The sequence below is a fragment of the Neoarius graeffei genome, chromosome 17 (assembly GCF_027579695.1).
Source record: "Neoarius graeffei isolate fNeoGra1 chromosome 17, fNeoGra1.pri, whole genome shotgun sequence".
Classification (NCBI taxonomy): Eukaryota; Metazoa; Chordata; class Actinopteri; order Siluriformes; family Ariidae; genus Neoarius; species Neoarius graeffei.
This window is the reverse complement of record NC_083585.1, coordinates 18,628,578-18,652,223: the sequence shown is the minus strand read 5'-3', so window position 1 is coordinate 18,652,223 and position 23,646 is coordinate 18,628,578. Positions and strand designations below refer to the sequence as shown.

Here is a 23,646-nt window from a genome sequence, read left to right as displayed (position 1 = left end):
AAGTGAGGAAGAATTACAAATGATGAAAGAAAATGCTGTTCCTAAAAGCACTAAAGATGCTACGAAGTTTGGTCTAAAACTATTCCGCGGTTAGGTGGAATTGTGATTTACTTTATCGAATTCAAAAAAAGTATTTTATGTGACTCGGTGTAGATAAGTGACCCAAGTCTGCGACGCACCGTTATTACATTTTTATGCCGCTTTTGAAGTTTGAAATACATTTTTAATATAATTTTAATTTTTTAAAAAATAATCACCTATGTATTTATACTAAAATAATTATCTGCCTCAGACTCAGTAAATATCGCTGAATAATAACCTCGACTTCGTATCAGTTATTTTTCACCGATATTCGCTTCATTTTTGGTGCATTGTTACATTTGACAGGCAAAACGCTACTTCAGTCCATATTTTCTATCCCCCTTTTTTCAGGCTTAAAGCAAATGCCAGACATTACTGCAAAACCCTAGTTCAAACGGTTCTACTCAAGAAACATCTGGAAACCTTGGAGGCATACATAAAGTACCCGGAGGAAATCTGTTTATTATGAGTGGCACGCCCAGAAAATGGACTTAAGCAGTTCTGGATCACTCAACTCTTTATATGAGTAACTTCCATCCATCCTTTATCTGTAGCCACTTACACGGGCGAAAGGCGGGGTACACCCTGGACAAGTCGCCAGGTCATCACAGGGCTGACACATAGACACAGACAACCATTCACACTCACATTCAGACCGACGGTCAATTTGGAGCCACCGATTAGCCTAACCGGCATGTCTTTGGGGGAAACCGGAGCACCCGAAGGAAACCCACGCAGACAACATGCAAACTCCGAACAGAAAGGCCCTCATCGGCCACTGGGCTCGAACCCAGAACCTTCTTGCTGTGAGGCGACAGTGCTAACCACTACACCGCCATGCCGCCCTATATGAGTAACTTTCCTTGTGTAAATGTTGATGTTGACTCGGACTGAATTCGCAAACTGAATATGTTCCCTCTGTGTAAATACTTAAAAAGTCATCATAAGTATTTTGTAATGATTGACCATTATATTGCTTCTGTTCCATCTGCATTCTTCATCTGAAGAATTTCTCAAGAAATTGACAGCAGCACCGACTCTCCTGACAGAGCAATGGGAATCCGCAGAGCATAGCGTGTAGATATAAGCTTCCACTCCGAGTGTCTTTTTGTGTGATGTGTGGTTAGTGGCATCCCTTAAAACGCTGCACTTATAAAATGCTTTCATTCTAACGCAGCCCATAAATAACACTGTGTGCTGAATAGTTCAGCTAGAAATGGGAGTCTGAGTAAGTCTTCCACTGTTGAGCCATAATATGAAAAGAAGATGAAGAGCCTGATTTCCTTCTGCACGCCGAAGGAACCGAATATCAACCTGACACAAATCAGCCTTTGCAAACATGTAATATATGAAGAACACAGCGTTAAATGCTGAACAGAAAAGTCTCCTCTTTTTTATATTTGCTTTTCTTTGTCTGTGTGTTTTGTTCTGCCGGGTCAACGTTTATTGGAGATTTTTTTTATAGAAGACTCTGCAGTAAATTACTCCATTCAGACCAAATCGTTATAATGAGCGTCTGGGTTGAACAGTGGTGCACCCGAATGTGACAAACAGCAATTTAGCACAAAACCGCAAACCTTTTACAGCACAAATAAAAACACGGAGAGCTCACCGTTCACTATGACTCTGATATCACGGAAGCCGATCTCGCCTCGAGCCATAATGCGACCCTCGCAGGTGTACACTCCTTCATCCACCTTTCTGATCCCTCTGATCTGCAGGTGGTTGTTGTCCAAAATCTTGAACCGAACTGGAAGAGCAGATTTTGCAATAAATAAATAAATAAAAACCTACGTCAAAATATTCCTATTTGATTTTCAGGTAATTAAAATGAACAGCAGCGATGGCTTGCTTATTTTTAAGAGAATACCAGTCATGCAATGAACTGTCAGTAATTCAGTATTGGCTTTGTATCTTTTCTGGTTCAGTGCTTTATTATTATTAAACAGCGTCTATCCAGTACTGGGAAATAATAGAACAAACACCAGCTCGGCTAGGTTCCCTGATGACTGGCGAAAAGAGAAAAATAGCACCTAAGGTGTTAAATGTGACATCAAAATTTCAGTCAATAGAAATGATTGCAGTAATTAAAGAAAAAAAAAAAAACCACCCACACCAGACTGGGTCATACCATCTTTGTCAAACTCGATTTTTGCCCTTTTGTGTTTCCACATGACAGTGGGTGGTGGGGAGCTAATCACATCACATATGATGACAGCGTCGTCCCCCTCAGTAAACTCTTGTGGTGATGTGGCGTTCTTGAAGGTAATCTTTTCTGCAGGAAGACAAACACACACTATTATAGCACACTAAAAGCTTTAAATAAATGCTCAGCTTGCTATAATGCCAAATACAGTTATTTTCAAATAACGAATAAATAAGGATATGTCATCAAATTTAATCATGCACTGTATGGACAATCGAGTTTTAGTTTCACGTGGCAACAAATATATATTTATTATATAGACGAGTCTTTTACTGGGAAATACTCCACTCGTATTTTTCATACGAGCTCCATCCAGGACATGGAGAACCAACACCATGACATAAATCTCCATACTGTATGTCACTCATGAGGAAATCGATTAATTGTTGAGATAAATGTGGGTACTTTTTGTTTGTGAATGTGTTGATATAATAAAGAAAATCACACGTTGGCTTAAGATGTGAAGTTTATCTTCTAGTGTTGAAAAACTCACATTTTTCATATGAAATACTTCGCGGATCTGAGCAACATCTCATTTTCTCTAGCCGCTTTATCCTGTTCTACAGGGTCGCAGGCAAACTGGAGCCTATCCCAGCTGACTACGGGCGAAAGGCGGGGTACACCCTGGACAAGTCGCCAGGTCATCACAGGGCTGACACATAGACACAGACAACCATTCACATTCACACCTACGCTCAATTTAGAGTCACCAGTTAACCTAACCTGCATGTCTTTGGACTGTGGGGGAAACCGGAGCACCCGGAGGAAACCCATGCGGACACGGGGAGAACATGCAAACTCCACACAGAAAGGCCCTCGCCGGCCACAGGGCTCGAACCCGGAACCTTCTTGCTGTGAGGCGACAGCGCTAACCACTACACCACCGTGACGCCCTCTGAGCAACATATTTAAATAATATTGGCTGGCTTTTTTTCATGGTCTATCAGATATATTCCATTCGTGCTGCTCCATCTTCGCTCGTGTTTTTAAAAATGGCGGTCGTGAAAACAAAACAAACCGGGAAAGTAGGGAAGCGGAAGTGCGTGTACAGCGGATGTAGAGTGGACCAATCGGAGCCCTCTTGTCTGCGACGCTGTCTGCGAGGCTGTCTGCGGTGGTCACAATTTTTGGGAGGTGCGCGCAGAGCGTCTGCGAAGGGGGGGGGGCTTCGCAGACGCCATCTGCGAGGACTGGGTTGTCAGCATAAATTGGCCCTTACACATGCCTCATATATAATGATGAAAATAAATGGACTGTATGAATAAGAAATGAAAAAGTAATTTTCCTGAAGTCAACCCATATTTGAATTCCCACCTGTACCCACACATCTGCCATCAGGAAGCTCCTCATCCAGCTGAGAGGATTTGTGTGTCTATTTCCATCCATATTGTTGACATTGCTCATAAATGGCAATGAGGATTATGCACTGTAATGATTATATTATACATTTTAGAATATAGCTCTGTCCAAGGGGTCTATCTTGAAGACAGAGTGAGTAGAGAGAAAGGTAGAGAGTAGAGCTCAAGTGAAAGATCGATCTAGCCGTACGGTATATCTTCACGTTCACTGTAGCTTCAGCCTGCTGGTCTCCGTCAGTGGCTACACACTTGTACGTGCCGGCAGTGGCAATGTTAGCATTGTAGATAGTGAGCGTAGAGGATGTCTCGTCGTTGCGGATCACTGTGATGTCCTGCCTGTTGGATTCAATCTTCTCGCCATTTGGTGAGAACCAGTCGATTTCCTTCACTGCACCAACAACTACATGACAGCAAAAAAAAAAAAAAAAACTATGTTCAAACCCAACACAATAATTCAGCATCCTAGATTAAACTCAGTGAACTGTGGTAAACATCAATCCTCAACAATAAATGTTACCAGGACATTGATAAGTCAGAAAAGCATGAAATGGAAGTAAATCACACCTGATGGCAAGGGATAGTTTAAATCTGTGGTAACCACTGCACTAAATAACAGAACCAGAAGACACAGGCTTTGATAATGCTTCAGTTATGGAGAGCAATCATCACAGTTGCTGCTACGGATTTCAAAATGCAAGACATGGAGAGCAGCAAATCCACTGAGAGACAACACGTACGGTAGCACAACGTTCGCTTAAGCCGCGACTGGACTAGTTTTACATGAGGAGGTGAGATAATGCGATTATCACCAGAGCATCTCTAGGATTTGAGTTCTTGTCGAATCCATCGTGAGCCATTGTTAGCACGTCTTTCGTGTTCGATTTCACCTGCTATAAACTGACCAGGAAAAATAACCTGATGTAATATCTAATGAATATCTCATTCGAATTGACATCTTGTTAAATATTCCATTATAGCCTTAAGAAATGAGATTTGCTCCACACACTTTTCTATCAAAACAAAAGGACTGCCTGAGTTTAAAGAACTTAACTTGACCTGAGGTGACACATCCAGTGGTTTCAGGTAAGTAAGCAATTGTCGGCTACACCTGTACTAGGGACTACGATACTTGATGGTCATGTGATCTAGAGCTGTTGTGAAGACCACCTAAACCAAGACCAAGTCATGACCACAACCAAAGTGCATTGAGATCAAGTCAAGACCAAGACTTTGAGGGGCTGAGATCAAATCATGACCAAGACTAAGGCAGGGTGAGACCGAGTCAAGACCAGGACCAGACCAGTGGGGGTGAAGTGGGGTGGGGGAGGGGTGACGGCCATTAACAGGAAGAAAATTTCAAATAAGCAATGAGTCACGTTATGGGTTGCATTTGAAGAAGGAAGTTTTACATCCAATCACACTAAAGACGTTAACAAATAAATCAGACAATTTAGTGAAATCTCTACAGTTGTGGTCTTGACTGGTCTTCAAATACAACCCGGAGTCCTCCATGTCTGAGACCGAGACGAGACAAAGTAAAAAATCTGAGACGAGACCTTCAAAAAGTGCTCTTGAAACCGGTCTCAAGTACTACAACAGTACTATTAATAAATCAAACACAACTAACATGCACAATACAACATGTGCTTCTCATAAGCGCCAACACTAAGAGTTTGTATTAATATAAGGTGTACTGTAGAAATACACATGAAGTTTTTAATATGTGTACTTGATGAAGACACTTGCATCTGTGATTTATCACCTGGGCAAACTGATCACAGCTACGAGAATCGTCTTCTGGCAACATCAGCTACTTAATATACAAGCAGGCATTATATTGAGAAATCTTATCCCATCCAAACAGAAATTCTACAGAAAAGAACGAAGGAAACCTTCTGAGGGGAAAAAAAAATTGCAAATGTACCTTCACACAAAAAGAACTTGGACTCTCCAACGCTGACTTCTCCTTGTGCAGGCGTGATGCTCACTTGCAGAGAGGCTGCAGAAAGAAGAACAGGTTTTACATAAGTTGCAATTTTTACATAATTGCGTGGTGGGCTGGGAAAACCTTTCACGTGGGAAAAATTTTTTTTTTTGATATTTTCTACCATATCTATCTTTATATATCTATAATAAATACACAAACAGTACTGTGCAAAAGTCTCAGGGCTCCCTTTTTTTTCATAAAAACTTTATCGATTATAGATTTCAATCTTACATCATCAAATCTGTACAAAAACATTTCAGTCAGCATATCAGGTGAAAATTCAAATTCCACCCAAAGTGCCTGAAACTGCTCTCACTGAATTCAGAATTGAATGCAGAACAACATACTTTTTACAGAATTAAAATATGTTTATCCGTTCTTGAGATATTACAAATCAAAGATTGAAAAAACGGCTTAATTTTTTATTAAACTGCCGTAATATTCCGTCTGAGGATCACATGGTCCAAAATGGGCCTCATTAACCAATGAGATCAAATGTTTTTTCTTAATCACTTTTCTACACAAATTAGTATTTAATTAGTATTAATTATTCTAATTCGGTAAAAACGCTAAATCAGCACACTCAATGGGGCAGCACTCGTGGGGCGGCACGGTGGTGTAGTGGTTAGCACTGTCGCCTCACAGCAAGAAGGTCCGGGTTCAAGCCCCGTGGCCGGCGAGGGTCTTTCTGTGTGGAGTTTGCATGTTCTCCCCGTGTCTGCGTGGGTTTCCTCCGGGTGCTCCGGTTTCCCCCATAGTCCAAAGACATGCAGTTAGGTTGATGTGGGGCGGCCTTGGGCTGAGGTGCCCTTGAGCAATGTACCGAACCCCTGACTGCTCCCCGGGCACTCTGGTGTGGCTGCCCACTGCTCTGGGTGTGTGCGTGTGTGTTCACTGCTTCAGATGGGTTAAATGCAGAGGATGAATTTCACTGTGCTTGAAGTGTGCATGTGACAAAAAATAAAGGTTTCTTTTCTTTCTTCTTCAATAAAAAAGTAATAAAATATATTTTTTTTCTAATCCCCTCTTTGTGCTCTGTAGGGCTTTGTATTTTTCAAAAGTAGGGCCTACTAGTGTTTATATGAAAGAATATAAATGATAATATTCACAGCTTTCAAGGCGAACCTCAAAAAAACTGTGTGATCCACATCCAATAAACAATTCACATTAACTGAACTGAAATTGACACTCGCGTTTCTGAATTCCGTTTTTTTTTAAATATCATCCCGACCACAAAGATCTCAATATTTTTCATCAAAACAACTACAGTTATATTCTAAAATAGTTATTTATTTACAGGAATCAGTTTGATTTGAAAAAAAAAAGTAGGTAAAGCTATGAAAACTTACTTCAAAATCTCCTGTGAATCATAACATCAAAACTAGCAGATGGAAAATTTTGCTGAATCTTTCATCAGAAACAGCGAGAGCGAGAGAACGTCCCTATAAAAGTTATCTGATTGATATTCATGAATAATCCAGTGGGAAACTGATCAGAAGAGAGAGAGAGAGAGAGCCTGAGTGCTTTCCCGTAACTCAAAAAGAAAAAATCACCAGCAGTTTCCCGACGTCCCGCGAGCAGAGAGTGAACTCTGTTGTACCAACTTCAACTTGCCGTTACTCCCAAAGTACTGAACAGATCTTAACCAGATACATTTCTTTGGAAAGCAGAGATTATAAACTTTTTAATGATCATATTCACGATAGAAAATATTCAAGAGTTAAGTAATGACAGATATGAAAACTTAGACGAGCGTCTGCATGCACAATTTTCATAGCATGGCCAGTGAGCGCCTGATATGCGTAATTTTAGAATCCAAACGTTCGTTTTCCAGCACAAAATTAAACGTTACAGAAAAAAAAAGTTTGTATCTGAGCAGCATATTCCATAACAGAGCACTTTTCAGATTAAAAAAGAAAACATAATGAAGGCTGCTGGGTTTTGGTGCAAAATGAAGAAGCGAGTGTGACAGTCAAAGTGTCCAGAAGAACTGGGGCTGGTTCTGGAAGATGCTCAGTAAAACCTACAGCTCATTTCCGCATAAAGCTGCACTCGCTGGATCTGAGACTACTGTTTTGTTTTGTTTTGTTTTTTTTTCAAGCAAAGCATCGTCTCACACAGGAGTTTAGACATCTTTAGGTAGAATGATGACCGCAAGTTGGCCTAGTGGTTAGCATGTCCACATCTCGACTGGGAGATCTCATTGTGATCAGGTCATACCAAAGACCATCATAAAAATGGTACCTACTGCCATCTGGTGAGGCATCCCGCAATACAGATGTGAGCAGGAAGTCAATCTCTTACGGTTACCAGAGGACTGGCCCGTCACCGAAACCCTAGCTATGTAATAGCTGAGAGCCCGAGGGCTATAGGGAACGGAGATCAGTGCTGTCTGATGTGCCTTAACGTTATAACATGGTAGTTAGGATCCAAAGAATCCAACTGTATTATGGAGTGACTCTGTTTTAATATGGTAATTAACTGCATGTAAGAACAAGCAAACAAGAATTGTTCAAAGAATAGAACAATAATTATCTTACAACAAGCACAGTTCAGGCATCGCACATAACAGCACATTTCAGTCCTTGGTTTTACTGAAAAAGTCTGTAACTTTCGTTTGCTGAAATCTCATGCAGGCCTGTCGTCGGATAAAATGGATTATGTTTCGTAGATCCATGACGTTCGTCACAGAAATATTGTTGCATTCAAACCATCTTAACACATTTTCAAGTGACGTGATGACCTCGGAAGTGGCAGGTTGTAAATCCGCGACGTTGCCCTCATCCTTGCCAACTTCACCAATCTGTTCTGGTTGCTGCTAGTTCTCAGTGACATTACGAATGATTTCTTCGTCTGACATTGTTTTTGAAGTCAAGTCATCATTGCCGATGGTGAGCCATGTTTTAATGAGTTCATTGCTAATTTCAACGACAAACTGTCCTCCTCAGCGCACATTGCTGCAGTAACTCAGACGTGTAGATTCCTCCTCTACAACAGCCGAAGGATCCGCCCCTTCCTCACTACCTACTCTACTCAACTCTTGGTCCAAGCACTGATCCTCTCCCACTTAGACTCCTGCAACTCTCTCTTTGCTGGCCTTCCAGCATCTGCCATCAGACCCCTGCAGCTCATCCAGAACGCTGCAGTCCACCTGGTCTACAACCACCCTTGTCCTTCTTATGTCACCCCTCTGCTTGCCAACCTGCACTGGCTACCTATCACAGCTCGCATCAAATTTAAGACATTGGTGCTAGTTTACCAGGCTCTCAAGGGGTTAGGGCCAGCATACCACCAAAGACTGATCCACCCCTTCACGCCAGCCAGATCCCTATGCTCCGCTACTACTGGTCACCTGGCCCCTTCTCCTCTCCACTCCTGACCAGCCTGCTCAAGACTGCTTTCTGCCCTGGTTCCCCATTGGTGGAATGGCCTTCCCAGTGAGGTCAGAACTGCTGACTCCCTGATCACCTTCAACTTGAAGACTCACCTCTTCAGGCTGCACCTTTCCCTTGCTTACTTGCCCAAATGTGTAACTGCATATTGATCTAGACCAACCCAGGTTGTGTACTGTCTAGCCTGGGGTTAGTCATTGGAGGATTTTTGTTTTTTTTCCCCCCTCTATTTCGTTGTACTTTGTCAGTTAATTTGTATGGTTGGCTTGTTTCCTTGGCTGTTTGCTGATTGTTGGTACTTCAACACAATATTACCCAAAGTATTGTTCGGTCCCATCTGGCAAGGCACACTGCAATACAGGTGTGACTGGGGAGTCAAACTCTCACGGTTACCAGAGGACCAACTCCCCACAGTAACCCTAGCTGTATAGGTGAGAGGCCGAGGGCTATGGAAGCAGAGATTGACGCTGCCCAATGCGCTTTAAGGGCTTGGTTAGTACTGGGACGGGAGACTGCCTGGGAAGACCAGGTTCTGGCGCAGGAAGGACTAGTGACTTATTATTCTGTCACTAGAACTTTCTTGTTTAGAAGCTCAGCACTTCGTGTCCCTGACTTTTGCGCCTGTTGTACATCACTCTGGTTAAGAGCGTCTGCTAAATGCTGTGTAATGTGATTTCATTGCCCAAAACAGATTGTACCAATTCCATTTCATTTATTGTGAAGCACGGCTCGCCAGTTTCGGTCGCCTTGTGGACTGCAGTGGCTATTTCCTCCTTTGTGAAGCTGCCAAACTCTTCTTCCAAGTCTGATACTGTTGAGTTCTCGAATGCAGTGGCATAAAGTTAAATTGAATTTGCAGGAGCCATGAGCTGACCATGTTACAACAGTTTTCATGTAATAGTGATCCGTATTATAACGCCACGCCACTGTACTTGGATGGGAGACTATCTGGGAAGGCCAGGTGCTAGCAAAGGAAGGACTCTGACGGTTTTTGAGGTAGACTGACTGCATTTGTTAAACTGGCTTTTTACCAAATATAACCTTTGCAGGCAGACAGCCAAAGCAACAGGCCTCTTTAATCAAATGGATTAATTGTATTCCTACTGGTGCTCCTAAGTGTGTGTAAATGTATGCAGAAGTAATCAGCTTCAAATCACATAAAACGCAACAAATTACTGTACCTTTATATATGGATTACTCTTAAGTTTATACTGCTTACATATGTGCACAAAAAAATGTAATTAAACTTTTGAAAGCCAGTCGTTTCACATTGAAGGCATTAACAAAAGAAATATTACATCTGAAAAAAAGAGAGCAATTATGCTGTAAATCCATAAATTAAGACGAATAAGACCAGTTTATTATATATATATATTTTAAAGAGTGTGCATTAAGTGATTGCTAAATGACAATGTGCCATATTCTCCCTAATGAGCTATCATCAGGCTTTCTAGGACACTTGCATTCCTTCCTGGTGTGATGTACATGTTGTCCAACATTAACCTAGATACAGCAGATTTCATGTTTTCATCTATCCATTATCCGTAACCGCATATCCTGTGACATATGTGGTTATACTATGAGGGACTGTATGACTGACAGAAAATCTTTTGGTCAAAACCTGATCTTTCTTTTCTGATTTGCTTTATGTCCCAGGGCTCGCTCATTACTGTGTTGCCTTCTGGCTCTCCCCTTTAGTTATGCTGTCATAGTTAGTCTTGCCAGAGTCCTTGCTTGCACATAGTGCAAAATGTTCTTACTGGGTATACCTAACAACCTGTGTTTTCTCTCTCTCACATCTCTTCCGTCTGTCTGTCCCTCTCAGAGTTACATGTCAATCCTGAGACACCAGTAAGATACTGACCTCTTCTGCTCCTCAGACCTGCCTGATCCATCCTGATGCCCTACGTCGAGCTGGAGTCTCATCACATCACTCCTGTAGAGGACGGCCCCATATCATATGGACAGTTGAAAGTCGCACTTGGAGGACGCTCTGGACTCTTACAGTAATGCTTTTATGCCTGAGGACTTCAGTTGACTTGCTAACTTTAGGACTGCAGTTGTCATGAACAATTTTGCACTCAAGTTTCCATCAATGAACAGTTTATAACATCAACAAAACAGACTTCATGTTAAAACTATAATGATTTTCCTGGTTACACCGTTATACCGGCGGCACGGTGGTGTAGTGGTTAGCGCTGTCGCCTCACAGCAAGAAGGTCCGGGTTCGAGCCCCGGGGTCGGCGAGGACCTTTCTGTGTGGAGTTTGCATGTTCTCCCCGTGTCCGCGTGGGTTTCCTCCGGGTGCTCCGGTTTCCCCCACAGTCCAAAGACATGCAGGTTAGGTTAACTGGTGACTCTAAATTGACCGTAGGTGTGAATGTGAGTGTGAATGGTTGTCTGTGTCTATGTGTCAGCCCTGTGATGACCTGGCGACTTGTCCAGGGTGTACCCCGCCTTTCGCCCGTAGTCAGCTGGGATAGGCTCCAGCTTGCCTGCGACCCTGTAGAAGGATAAAGCGGCTAGAGATAATGAGATGAGATGAGATGACACCGTTATACTTTGTGACTCTATAGGACACAGTTATAGAAGCAAGTTATTTATAATCACGCTGTCTGTTTTCACCCAAATGAGGATGGGCTCCCTTTTGAGTCTGGTTCCTCTCAAGGTTTCTTCCTCATGTCATCTAAGGGAGTTTTTCCTTGCCACCGTCGCCACAGGCTTGCTCATTAGGGATAAATTCAGGGTAAAATTAGCTCATGTTTAAAGTCTTTAATTTTCTGTAAAGCTGCTTTGCGACAATGTCTATTGTTAAAAGCGCTATACAAATAAACTTGACTTAACGCCATGTTTGGCTGTTTTCCAGAATTCAGGCACAGTGACATTAGATGCATTCATTTTATTTATTTCACAGACAACTACACAATTGTCTAATTGTGCTTATGAGACCCGACTGCAATCATCGGTCAGATTTCTCAATTGTGTTCCCATAAATATCAAGGGAATGAAGTCGGTCATGCAGAACACATCAGCAAACCTGGCAGGTGTTTTTTTTTTAATAATTAAGTCACTGTGTCATCAATTTTTAATCACTATTCCCAGTCAAGAGTTTTGAATAATGAAAGCCATGTAACTATTTTCTCATGTAGCATCTGTAGTACTGTTGTTTGAGTTGGAAGTTTATTTTCCACTGAGACAATAATGTAGCGCAAATGACAACATAACAAAAACAACAACCATTTTATCGCATTTATGGTATATTATTACATTCATTCATACATTCAGTCTATTCTGGGAACATTTTGCATGAGGCAGGGATACACCCTAGGTTGTCCATTACAGGGCACAATGCGCACGCACACACACACTATCATAACTATCATACCTAGGGGCAATTTAGCATAGCCAGCTCACCTGCTGCGATATTTTCAAGAGGTGGGAGGAAACTTGAAAACCCAGATAAAACCCACACTCTGCGAAAACATTCGGACTTCTGCAAAAACAGTAACTCGAGAACAAAATCAAACTGGGGACTATGTCTGCATCTACTAATTATTTTAGTAATCGAGTATTCTACCGATTGTTATATCGATTAATCGAGTAATCAGAGAAAAAAAATAGCTTTGTTTGTTCAAAGAGCAATACTAAATATACAAAAGAGAAAATAAGCTAGGTCTCTCAAAGCGAGACGGCCTTTCGATTTCATAAAATCGGTGAAATTTAGTTCCCTTTGAAATGTGGTCATTGTGATGTTTATTTCTGTAATATCTCACAAAATATCAGGCCATTCACATTATGATTTACAGGAAATCTTCTTATTTAATTTGAGGGGATTAAAGCAAATAACGTGCATGAAATCGCTCGCTTCACGCAGTCAAGCAGACAGAGGAAGTCCGTGTGTGTGCGCATGCGCAGGTTTACCTTTTAGCATGCACTGACAGTTCCATCACTCTGTCTCTAAACGAACAGCTGATCACACCGAGGTGCTCGCTGAGCGCCGATATTTATTAGTTTGGTCCTGCGTTTCCTTTCCTTCATAAATAGCATAACGTCTTTTCTTCTCGCTTTCTGTTTCGGTCTTTCACGTTTCATTCGCACACTCACGTCCTCCATTTTTCTCTCCTGTTTGAAATTTGTATCCCACAATGCCTTGCGTGAACGGAGAAAGCCCACCACATGATGCATGACGTAGTATCTTGAATTGGGTCATGGTGAAGCAGGAAAAAATAGCGGAGAATTTAGGGCCACATGGCCTTAAATTCATTAACTGTTCCATTTTTTAAAAAAACCTAATAAAATTGGAAGTCTGTGATTCGAATTCAGTAGCTTTCGGTCCACTAAACAAAAATAATTGGGTGTCAGGGAAAATCCTTTTTATGACCTACACTTGAAAAATCTGGAAGGCAGTCTAGCTTTAAAATGAACAACTAATTGGTTTCCTGTTCAGAAAAATCAACATTTTTATTGCTAAAGATGTGTACAATAATATTATCTGTCAAAACTAAACCCATTTAGCATTTAAGTGCCATATTACATTCTGGGTTTCAAAGAAAGCATTGCCAAGTTAAACAGGTTTCAGCTGCAGCTCAGGCATAATGTAGACTTTCCCTGCACTGGAAAAGATTGCAGTTAATTTATCTGCAAGATTTCATCAATATTAACGTGTTTTTAAATACAGCACTTTACTGTTAATACAAAAGAAAATCGGTTAAATTACACTCCATTGACTTTTCTTTTTTTTTTAACAGAACTACAATGTATTCCTCAAATACAGCACTTTACTGCTAATCAACCATCCAAAGTATCTTATATAACTGTCATGCAGGTTTTTTTTTTTTGCTTTTTTTTTGGGGGGGAAAGCAAAGCTGAACTGCACGTGTGAAACTGGAGCTGTTTTCTTCATCCCTAACCATCTTACTAATTATTTGGTGAGTAGTGATTTTATTTAATCCATAAATCGTTTCAAATTCCATCAGTGATGTTTCCAGTTTGCTTTTATTAACGGAGCTAGCTCACAGCGATGCGCCATACTTAAGAGAATATGATAATGCAGCGACCTGATTTTTTATGACATTTACGACCGTACAAATAATGTACGGGTACCACCACAGGGAACCCTGTGTGGTAATGTATCTCATAAACACTTGACCACTGGGCAACGCAATTTATATCTTTATTGACATAAGATAGCTGGGTTTTTATCCAGCGCTGATTTTTAATTTGCTGTTTAAAAATAATGTGGGATTATTTCCTAACACGTTTCATATAAAACTGCTTTAACTCGTTTTATTAGTCCACTGCCTTGTTGGACAGTTGACAGTTTCTGTCGTGTAAGGGCATTAGATGGATGTAAGTACAGGAAGAGTTTTACTGAATGCAAACAGATCCAAAATGGAGACAAAGGCAGAGTCAAAAAAACAGGCAGCGGTCAAGTGAGGTACAGACAGGATATCAGAGGGAATACAATACTCACAGTCCAAAAACACAAACGGGGTCAAATCCAGAAAAGCAATCCAAAATACAAGGCTTTCACAAAGTCTGTGTGTTACTCAGAGTCCTTATATGTATGCGCTGTGATTGCACTTTAGTCAGGAACAGGTGCATGGTAATTGGTCCTAATGGCACCACGGGCTCCGAGCTCCAATGCGTGTGGACGTGACAGTTCAATTGTATTCAATGGTAACTATATAGTAATGCTGTAAAGTGAAAGCCCTGGTTCACTGCCGTCCACCAGGCACCCAGCAGAGTCACAACATAATAAATGTCATGGTGTTGTTTCTGGTGTTCCCAGGCAATCTCCTATCCAAGTACTAACCAGGCCCTTTAAGCAACTCCGTTTCAATCGCTATTTCTATTCTTGGGTTTCACGTGATGTCACATCCGCCTCATAAGTTATTCAAAACTTTAGCTGGTGGTCCACCAAAGCTCAGTTGACAAAGCGTTTGTACGGAGAAGGTGCATTGCTCGCATGAAAAATGCCTTACGCTTGCATTGTTTTAGGTTGTTCGAATCAATCAAACTGTGAAACTGATAAAAGTTTCTTCAGGATTCGCCATGAACTAATAAAAAAGGGTGAACAAACACAGGATTTCACAAAAAGACATCGAGAAAGGTGGCTTTTGAACCTCTCACTGAGATCGAAGGGAGCCGAGTTGAAGCATGCTTGAGTTTGCAGTGATCACTTGGTGAAAGGTTTGTATTTCCCTCTCAGCTATGGCCTTAGGGTTTTCCAAGTACTTTTCTTGCTATGTGTCGTTATTTTATGGTACTTTTTTTTTTAGTCACGAAGCGCTAAAGTCCCCAGCTGTTTCTTTATTTACTCCTCACTTGATGGCCGCCATACTGAAAACAACACATGTCTCGCTTTCTTTAACAGGGTGTCCTAGCGGTCTTTTCAACGAGTCTTTCAGCAAGTGCACGCGATCAAAACAACCACGAATAATAAAGTTCATACGCATGAAGGTCGTGACAAAGTTCCTACCCAGCCATACATTGACAATGCGCCATGATCACTTCTCCGTCTTGTTTAACTAAGATCCAGGTCTTTAAAGGGGTTTCTGATGATCTTTGTGAATGATTTAGCTGAGAGATAAGAGCCAACACAAGTGAGAATCAAGCAAAGTGTTGTTCGTTTACACTTCAACTTGCAGCGCTTCGTTGTAAAGATGCGAACAAAAAGCTTTAAAAAAAAGCAAAACAAACAAACACACACACACACACACACACACACACACACACACACGGGCAAAAACAATCCAGGATTCATTCGGCAGCGACTTGATCCCGAGGTCCTTTACCCAGCCACATACAAAAAAGTCGTAAGCCTCCGTACTCTTCCACGCTTTCATCTGTTTTGCGGTGTAGAAGGACGTCTGCAACACCAGATAGTTCGAGATGTCGGGGAACTCGACTGAAGGGTAGTTTTCGAGATCGTATGACAAATCCTTCTTTCCCAGACTGTCAGGGTCGATTCCATTGCACACAGCAATCTTCTGAATATATCTAAAGCCAGCAGTGGCTTCTAGATTACGAGCATATTATGATATGTTAATAAGTTATTATCACTAGTTGTTTGCACTATGGCAGCCATTTTGGTTTGCTTGACCACCAGCTGTTTTACCGGAAGTGGAATCGCTAAGAAAAGCCACATAACTGAAACCCAAGAATAGCCCTCAGCCTCTCACCTATTACATAGCTAGGGTTACAGTGGGGGGCTGGATCTCTAGTAACAGCGACAGTTTGACTCCCTACTCACATCTGTATTGCGGTGTGCCTCACCAGATGGTCTTTGGTATGATCCGACCGTGAGTAGACTTCGCGATCTTCCAGTCAAGCGGCGGACACACTAAACACTCTGTCAACTTCTTGATGGCAAACCAGATACAAATTAGTAAAATGCGGCTATTTTATCTATTTATTTTGTCATGAGCAGGAGTCTGTGCAGATCCGCTTTATGGACTGGATGCTTTTTGTATTGACCTCATGCTATTGTGGTAGGCTAGTTCTGCTTTACAATAGACATACTGTACAGAATTTTTGGGGCGTTTTCAGCTTGATATGATCCCAAACGTTGGACACTTTGTCCCTTCTTTTCATCTCTCACTATTTTTTTCTCTCTCCATTTTACAATCTGCACTATTAAATTATGTCTTCATATCACCTGTCCACAGCGTAAAAACGCAACGTGTTGTGCGATGTTAATCATCTACATTTAGTGCACTATTCCTCCACTTCCGTCTCACCAAGATGTTGTCCAGTAAGTAAGTAAATAATGATCCATGTGAAACCCAGTGAGCTGTATATAGTTATAGGGATTAAACAAAGCTTTGATGCAAATAATTTGTATCAATCATGTTTAGTAACCAAGTTACTCAAGGAATGGTTTGAACCCTACTGGGAACCTTTAAACTTTGAGGCAGTACACTACCCACTGCACCACCATGCTGCATTTGCGACACTATTTCATTAAAAAAGTCTCAAATTGGTAAAAATAATCTGAAAGCAAGAAAAACAAGAGTGCTCTGAGAGTACAATATCCCCCGCTGGCAACTAGGCCATAACTCTGGTAAAATGCGACTGAATTGAACGAAATTGCAATATGCGTATTACCAACATAAAGAATCCTGTCAAGTTTTGTGATATTCCTCCAAAAATTGTGAGAGGAGTTGATTTCAGAAGGTGAGCACCCATCCCGGGACGGACGGACAGATGGACATCGCCACGACATAATCCCCCTTTGGGCCTTTCGGCCAGCTGGGGATACAAATGGTGAGGGAAGTTGATTTCAGAAAGCAAGCACACCTTGATGAAATTGCCAAAGTACAAGTTTGTTAATAATCGAGGGCATAACTCTGGGAAAATCTGCCCAAATTAAACAAAATTTCAATATGCGTATAACTGTCATATAACAAAGCCTTCTGCCAAGTTTGGTGAAATTCCTCCACAAACTGAGAGGAGTTGAGTTCAGAAGAACGTACACCCTCATGAAATTGTCAAAGTACAAGTTATTTAATCAAGGGTCAAAACTCTGGGAACATTTTCACAAATGAAATTAAATCGCAATCTGCGTATTACCGTCATATAACAAGACCTTTTGCCAAGCTTCGAGAAATTCGTCCAAAAATTGTAAGAGGAGTTGACGTCAGAAGGCAAACACACCTTCATGAAATTGTGAAAGTACAAGGTTGTTAATCAAGGGCTGGAACTCTGGTAAAATGCGACCGAGTTGAACAAAATAACTATGCATACTACCGACATACAACAAGGAATCCTGCCAAGTTTGGTGAAATTCCTCCAAAAATTGTGAGAGGACTTGATTTCAGAAGGAACTCACTCTCTCATGAAATTATCAAAGTATTTGTTAATCAACAAAATTACATTATGCGTATTACCGATATATAACAAAGAATCCTGCCAAGTTTCACGAAATTCCTCCAAAAATTGTGAGAGGGGTTGATTTCTGAAGGTGAGCACCCTTCCTGGGATGGACGGACGGACGGACAGATGTTGCCACAACATAGCCCTAATCCCCCTTTGGGCCTTTTGGCCAGCGGGGGATAAAAAGCAGAATCCGTGATGAAAATGGCAAAGGTTATACAGTGCCTTTCAATAAATGTCTGCAGGCTATCCAGTGAAAGACACACTGCAGAGAAATATAAAGCCAAGCAAGAGAAAATGCAGATCAATATTTCAATCAAGGCAAAATAAAATCTAGTCTGGCCTGGTTCAAACACATGCAGACAGAATAACATTTTTCATTTCTTTGTTTGACCCAAAGAGACATTTGTGAAATAAGTAAAGGGGAACAGTGGGGGAACATGATCTGTGCCCAGGTGGGAGCTCAGTGGCTTTTAGACATTGAGAGAAATTTAATAAAGCATATGAAGGTGAAGCCAGGCCAAATACAATTAAATCAGCACATTCAGTCAATGCTGCTGCTAATGTGTTGTTTTTGTGGAAAAAGCTATTTACTGTGCCTTGACATTCGAGTTATTAGTCAGACACATAGTCCTGAATGTGCTAAATGAATATACAAAGACTTGTGGAAAAACACTGTCATCTTAGATTGTCATTAATTATTTCTGCAAGCCTTCTTCATTTAAAAGTTGGGTATTTTATTAGATAGTGGATCCACAAATGACAGAACTGGTCTATAGCCCTGACTCTGAGTGACTCCCGAGTCAGACGCTCATAAACTCAACAAATCTCTTTTCAATTTTGCTGTAAATGCCACAATGTGATATGTACAGTAGCTATTTGTCAATAATGCTGACAGTGATGCTGAAATGATCACGTCAGCTGTCAAGTGATGTTAAAAATGGCATTTAATACTGGGGAGGGTATGAATGTGTTTTGAAAAATGGTATTCAGTGATGTTACACAACTACTTTCGCTTGCTATGAAAATGGAAGGTTTGTTATGAGTTGATTCACCAGGTTCAGTCAAGTTTTCCATTCACCACGACTGTCATGTGTTATAACCTCGTAGCACAGGGGTGGGCCTGTTGTTTTGTGCCAACTCGCTCACTCATGGTGGTGTAGTGGTTAACACTGTCGCCTCACAGCAAGACGGTTCTGGGTTCAAGCCCGGTGGCCAACGGGGGCCTTTCTGTGTGGAGTTTGCGTGTTCTCCCTGTGTGGGTTTCTTCCGGGTGCTCCAGTTTCCCCCACAGTCCAAAGACATGTGGTTAGGTTAACATGGGGCAGCCTTGGGCTGAAGTGCCCTTGAGCAAGGCACGTACCCCGAAACTGCTCCCCGGTCGCTGCAGCATAGCTGCCCACTGCTCTGGGTATGCATGTGTGCTCACTGCTTCAGATGGGTTAAATGCAGAGGATGAATTTCATTGTTCTTGAGTGCGCATGTGACAAATAAAGGCTTCTTCTTCTTCTTCACTCGCTGGCTTTGTGACTCACCCACTTACTGAGTCACTGACTCAACCACTCATTAACTGACTGAACTACTCACGGACTCAACCTCTTACCTCACTCACTGATACCCCTTTTCCACCAAATCAGTTCCAGGGCTGGTTCGGGGCCAGTGCTGGTGCTGGTTCACAACTCGTTCAACTTGCGAGCCAGCTGAGAACCAGTTTGCTTTTCCATAGCTCGCGGTGCTAAGGGAAGCCACGTCATTATGTCGCTGTATACGTCAGTTACGTTGCTACGTTTGCATAAACCTTGACACGAATATCGAAGCAAAAACAACACGGAAGAAGCAGCAGCAACAACAACAACAATAATAATGGATGACTTCGCGTTTGTACAGCTGCTGCTTCTTGTCACTTAAAAATGGCGACCTTTCGCGGTCTTGTTATTGTTGTCGGTCTTAACAACTCCGCCCCCCCGCTGACGTAAGCGGTTCTTTCCTCTGGCCCAGCAGAGAGTTGGTGCTAGCCTGGAACCGGTTTTTCTGGCCCCAGAGCCAGTTCTTTGTCAGTGGAAACAGAAAACCCGGTTCCAAACTAAGCACTGGCCCCGAACCAGCCCTGGAACTGCTTTGGTGGAAAAGGGGCATGAGTCACTCGCGAACTCATTCACTCACTCACTGGCTGGCTTTGTGAGTCAGCCCATGTTTACATTAGACCGTATCAGCGGATCATCAGATTAACGTTTTTAAAACGATTAGTGTGCACACAGCAACACCAATACACGATTTGCGTGCACATAGCAACGCCAATACACGGATACGCTCGGCTCCGCAGGCATCCTGCGCTCCAAATCACTCCGCCCTGAACAGCGAGTGCCCTCTGGAGGGTGCGCACTCCGGCCCTGCGCAGCTCACAGAGCACGCGAGTGAAGTGCACAAGCAGTGATTCGGGACTGAGCCGCTGTGTGTGTGATCCCAGCGCATATCACTTACTACTTGCAAGTGGAAGGATGGCAAGCCTAAAGACAATCATAACTACACAATGGGCAGTATTTGCATCAGTATTTGCAGTATTTTCATACTTTTATACTCTTTAATGAAAGGTGATACAAGGCAGAAGTCCGCGCCGTTTTTCAGCAGTCGCGTCACATGACCAACGCCAGCGAATCAGGAAGGTGGATGTCACAGTGACGTTGTCCAATGACGACGCCAGCTAGAGCTCAGCACAGCGTAGCCACGTATTCTCAATGTTTACACAGCACCGGACCAGACACGATCTGGATTGAATACGTGGACCCTGGCGGATTCCCGTTTCCCGGCGTTTCCAGGCGTTTTAATGTAAACGGACAGTGCATCCGCGAAGAAAACGAGACAGATACGGTCTAATGTAAACGTAGCCTCAGTCACTCACTCACTCACTGACTCACTCAGTCACTTACTAAGTGATTCACCTACTCACTAACTGACTGAATTACTCACTGGCTCAACCTCTTAACTCACTCACTTACCGGCTTTGTGACTCATCCAATTACTGAGTCACTCACTGGCTTTGTGACTCACCCACTCACTGATTCACTCAATCATTCACTCACTAAGTGACTCACCCACTCACTAACTGACAATTACTCACTGACTCAACCTCTTAACTCACTCACTGAGTCACTCACTCACTGGCCAGCTTTGTGACTCACCTACTCACTGACTCACTCAGTCACTTACTAAGTGATTCACCCACTCAAAAACTGACTGAGGCTACATCCACACGACAACGGCAACGAGATTTTATTTAAAAAAATATCGCGTCCACATGGGCAACGGATCAGTAAAATATCAGGTACATATGGCAACGCAACGCTTGCTGAAAACGATGCAATACATATGCCACACCTCTACGTGCACTGTAAGACGGTCCCATCGGAGACACCAGAACAATAGAAGAAGTAGACGCATGCGCATAAACCCATAGATTTACATAGAAGACTAGATTCCTCACCGCGTATTCCAGAACGTCAGCACAGGGCGGCCATCTTACCACAGACAAGGGGTATGAAGACTTACGCAAGCACAGCACAGCACAGCACTCACATTATGATTTACAGGAAATCAAAGTACTGACTTTGATGACAAGATGATGTGTGTGTCTGTTTTAATTGTAGATGTTTATATCAGTATGTTTAGTTTTATTTTAACCGCACATTGGAGCCTAGTCAAATGAAATTTCAATCTTCTGTGCTAACATATATTGACTTTGACATGATAATCAGCTTTGAATGTTCTTTTTGTAAATGTAAAGACATATTTTTATCCTTGGAAGTATAACCACGTGATTAATTAAATGCTTTTTTTTGTCACAAACTACCGTGAGTCGCTGTCACTGTTTTATACTATTACTTACTCGGGCAGTGCATTTGTTATTATGCGATGATGTGAGTTTACATTTGTTATTATGCTATGATGTGAGTTTGCATTTGTTATTATGCTATGATGTGAGTTTACATTTGTTATTATGCTATGATGTGAGTGCATTAGGTTTTTGAGGTGGATGAAGTATTCCTGAAGTTTCAGAAGTCAGTAAGCTGTTTATTTAACTTTAGCTTCCCCTACGGCCCTATCACATGTAAAAATATTTTCACTAAAAATTGGAAATAAATTGTATGGTTATTTGTCCTAAGGCCGCAGTTATCCATAAGTATGCAGTGTTAGGCTTCTCACAGCATAGGAATTTCAGCATGCATCCTGTCTTACAGTCTGTAGTATACTGAAATATTTTCGCCAAGCTATGCGTATTTTTTTAAAACATAAAATGATTATTCATCATTAATATCATAAATACATACTTCCGTTTGTTTTTTTTTATATAACAAACCAAACCGTTTGAATATCGATTGAAATTTGAGGAAGTTACGGTCATCTGAAAAGTACATATCGCTACCAACACAATGTACTGGGTAAGCCAGCTGTCTGAGGTAAGATGGCCGCCATGTGCGGACGTTCGACTTCGTTGACGGGCAACGGGGACGAGGCATCTAGTCTTCTATGTAAATCTATCCATAAACCCCTTCTTCTACCCGGTGTGAAGCACTGTCAGAAACAAACACACAACAAGAAGAAGATGGCTGCGACTACGCAAGGAAATCGTGCCTTCTGTGTGTACAAATTAGTTTTATTAGTGTGCATAGTTTTATATAACTTAATTTTCTTATTGTGTGTGAACATTTTGAAAAGCATTTTTATATAATTTATATAACTTTTTATATTGTGTGTGTGAACATTTTGAAAAGCAGTCTTATCCAATAAAAAAAAGAAATTCAAGAAATGGTTCAGTTACTTGTTTATTTAAAAGAAAAGCTGTATACAAAAGTGAATGCAATGCAGTGGTTCATACAAAACAGCGAGAGTGCTGCTTGTTCTAGTCATGTGGTTGTGATGTCATTGTAAACAAATCCGTTCCACTCATCCAGACGACTTCACAACGGCGCCGTTGCCAGATTTTTCCACTCTGGAACCCGTTCTCAAAAAATATCGTTTTGGGGCACCCAAAACGCCGGTGCCGTGTGGACGCCAGGCCGAAACGATAAACAATTTTATCAGATTCACCTGAATCCGTTGCCGTGTGGACAGGGCCTTAATTACTCACTGGCTCAACTCACTCACTCACTGGCTTTGTGACTCACCCGCTGACTGATTCATTCAGTCATTCACTCACTGTCACTTACTAAGTGACTCACCCACTCACTAACTGACTCAACCTCCTAACTGAGTCACTGACTCACTCACTCACTGGCTGGCCAGCTTCGTGACTCACCTACTCACTCAGTCACTTACTAAGTGACTCACCCACTCACTAACTGGCTCACTGGCTCAACCTCTTATCTCACTCACCACCGGGTCACCCACTCATGGACTTACCCATTTACTGTCTCACCTCACGCTCCAATTCACTGAGTCACTCACTGATAATGACTCACTGACTGACTGACTCACCCACGCACTGACTCACTCACCAAATTTTGCATCGGTTTCTTACGAATATCAACAAAAAAAAATCTTGCTTGCCTCTTTCAAAGCCCTGCATAATCTTGCTCTTATCTACCTTCGGGAACTAATGAACCCCTGCACCCCTCACTAAGGTCTTCTCGCAACAACATACTTGCTGTCCCATGTACCAGACTTTTTTCCACCATGGGAGGGGCAGGTCTTTCAGGGTCACTGCCTCTAAACTCTGGAATTCTCTTCCTCAATCTCACCATGAGTGCT

General features: G+C 41.9%; 1 protein-coding gene across 4 annotated transcripts in view; it reads right to left on the bottom strand.

Annotated features, from left to right (window-relative positions):
- ncam1b (neural cell adhesion molecule 1b) overlaps nt 1-23,646 on the bottom strand; it is a 335,812-nt gene that overhangs the window by 150,281 nt on the left and 161,885 nt on the right. For all 4 annotated transcript variants that reach the window (XR_009656853.1, XM_060943809.1, XM_060943810.1 and 1 more), the window contains exons 2-5: nt 5,570-5,644; nt 3,836-4,045; nt 2,213-2,356; nt 1,694-1,831 (exon numbers count right to left, since the gene is read on the bottom strand). Coding sequence is in view for 3 of the 4 variants with exons in the window: in XM_060943809.1 (XP_060799792.1) it covers nt 1,694-1,831; nt 2,213-2,356; nt 3,836-4,045; nt 5,570-5,644 (567 nt within the window). In the remaining variant the exon portion in view is untranslated. The remainder of the gene's footprint in view (nt 1-1,693; nt 1,832-2,212; nt 2,357-3,835; nt 4,046-5,569; nt 5,645-23,646) is intronic.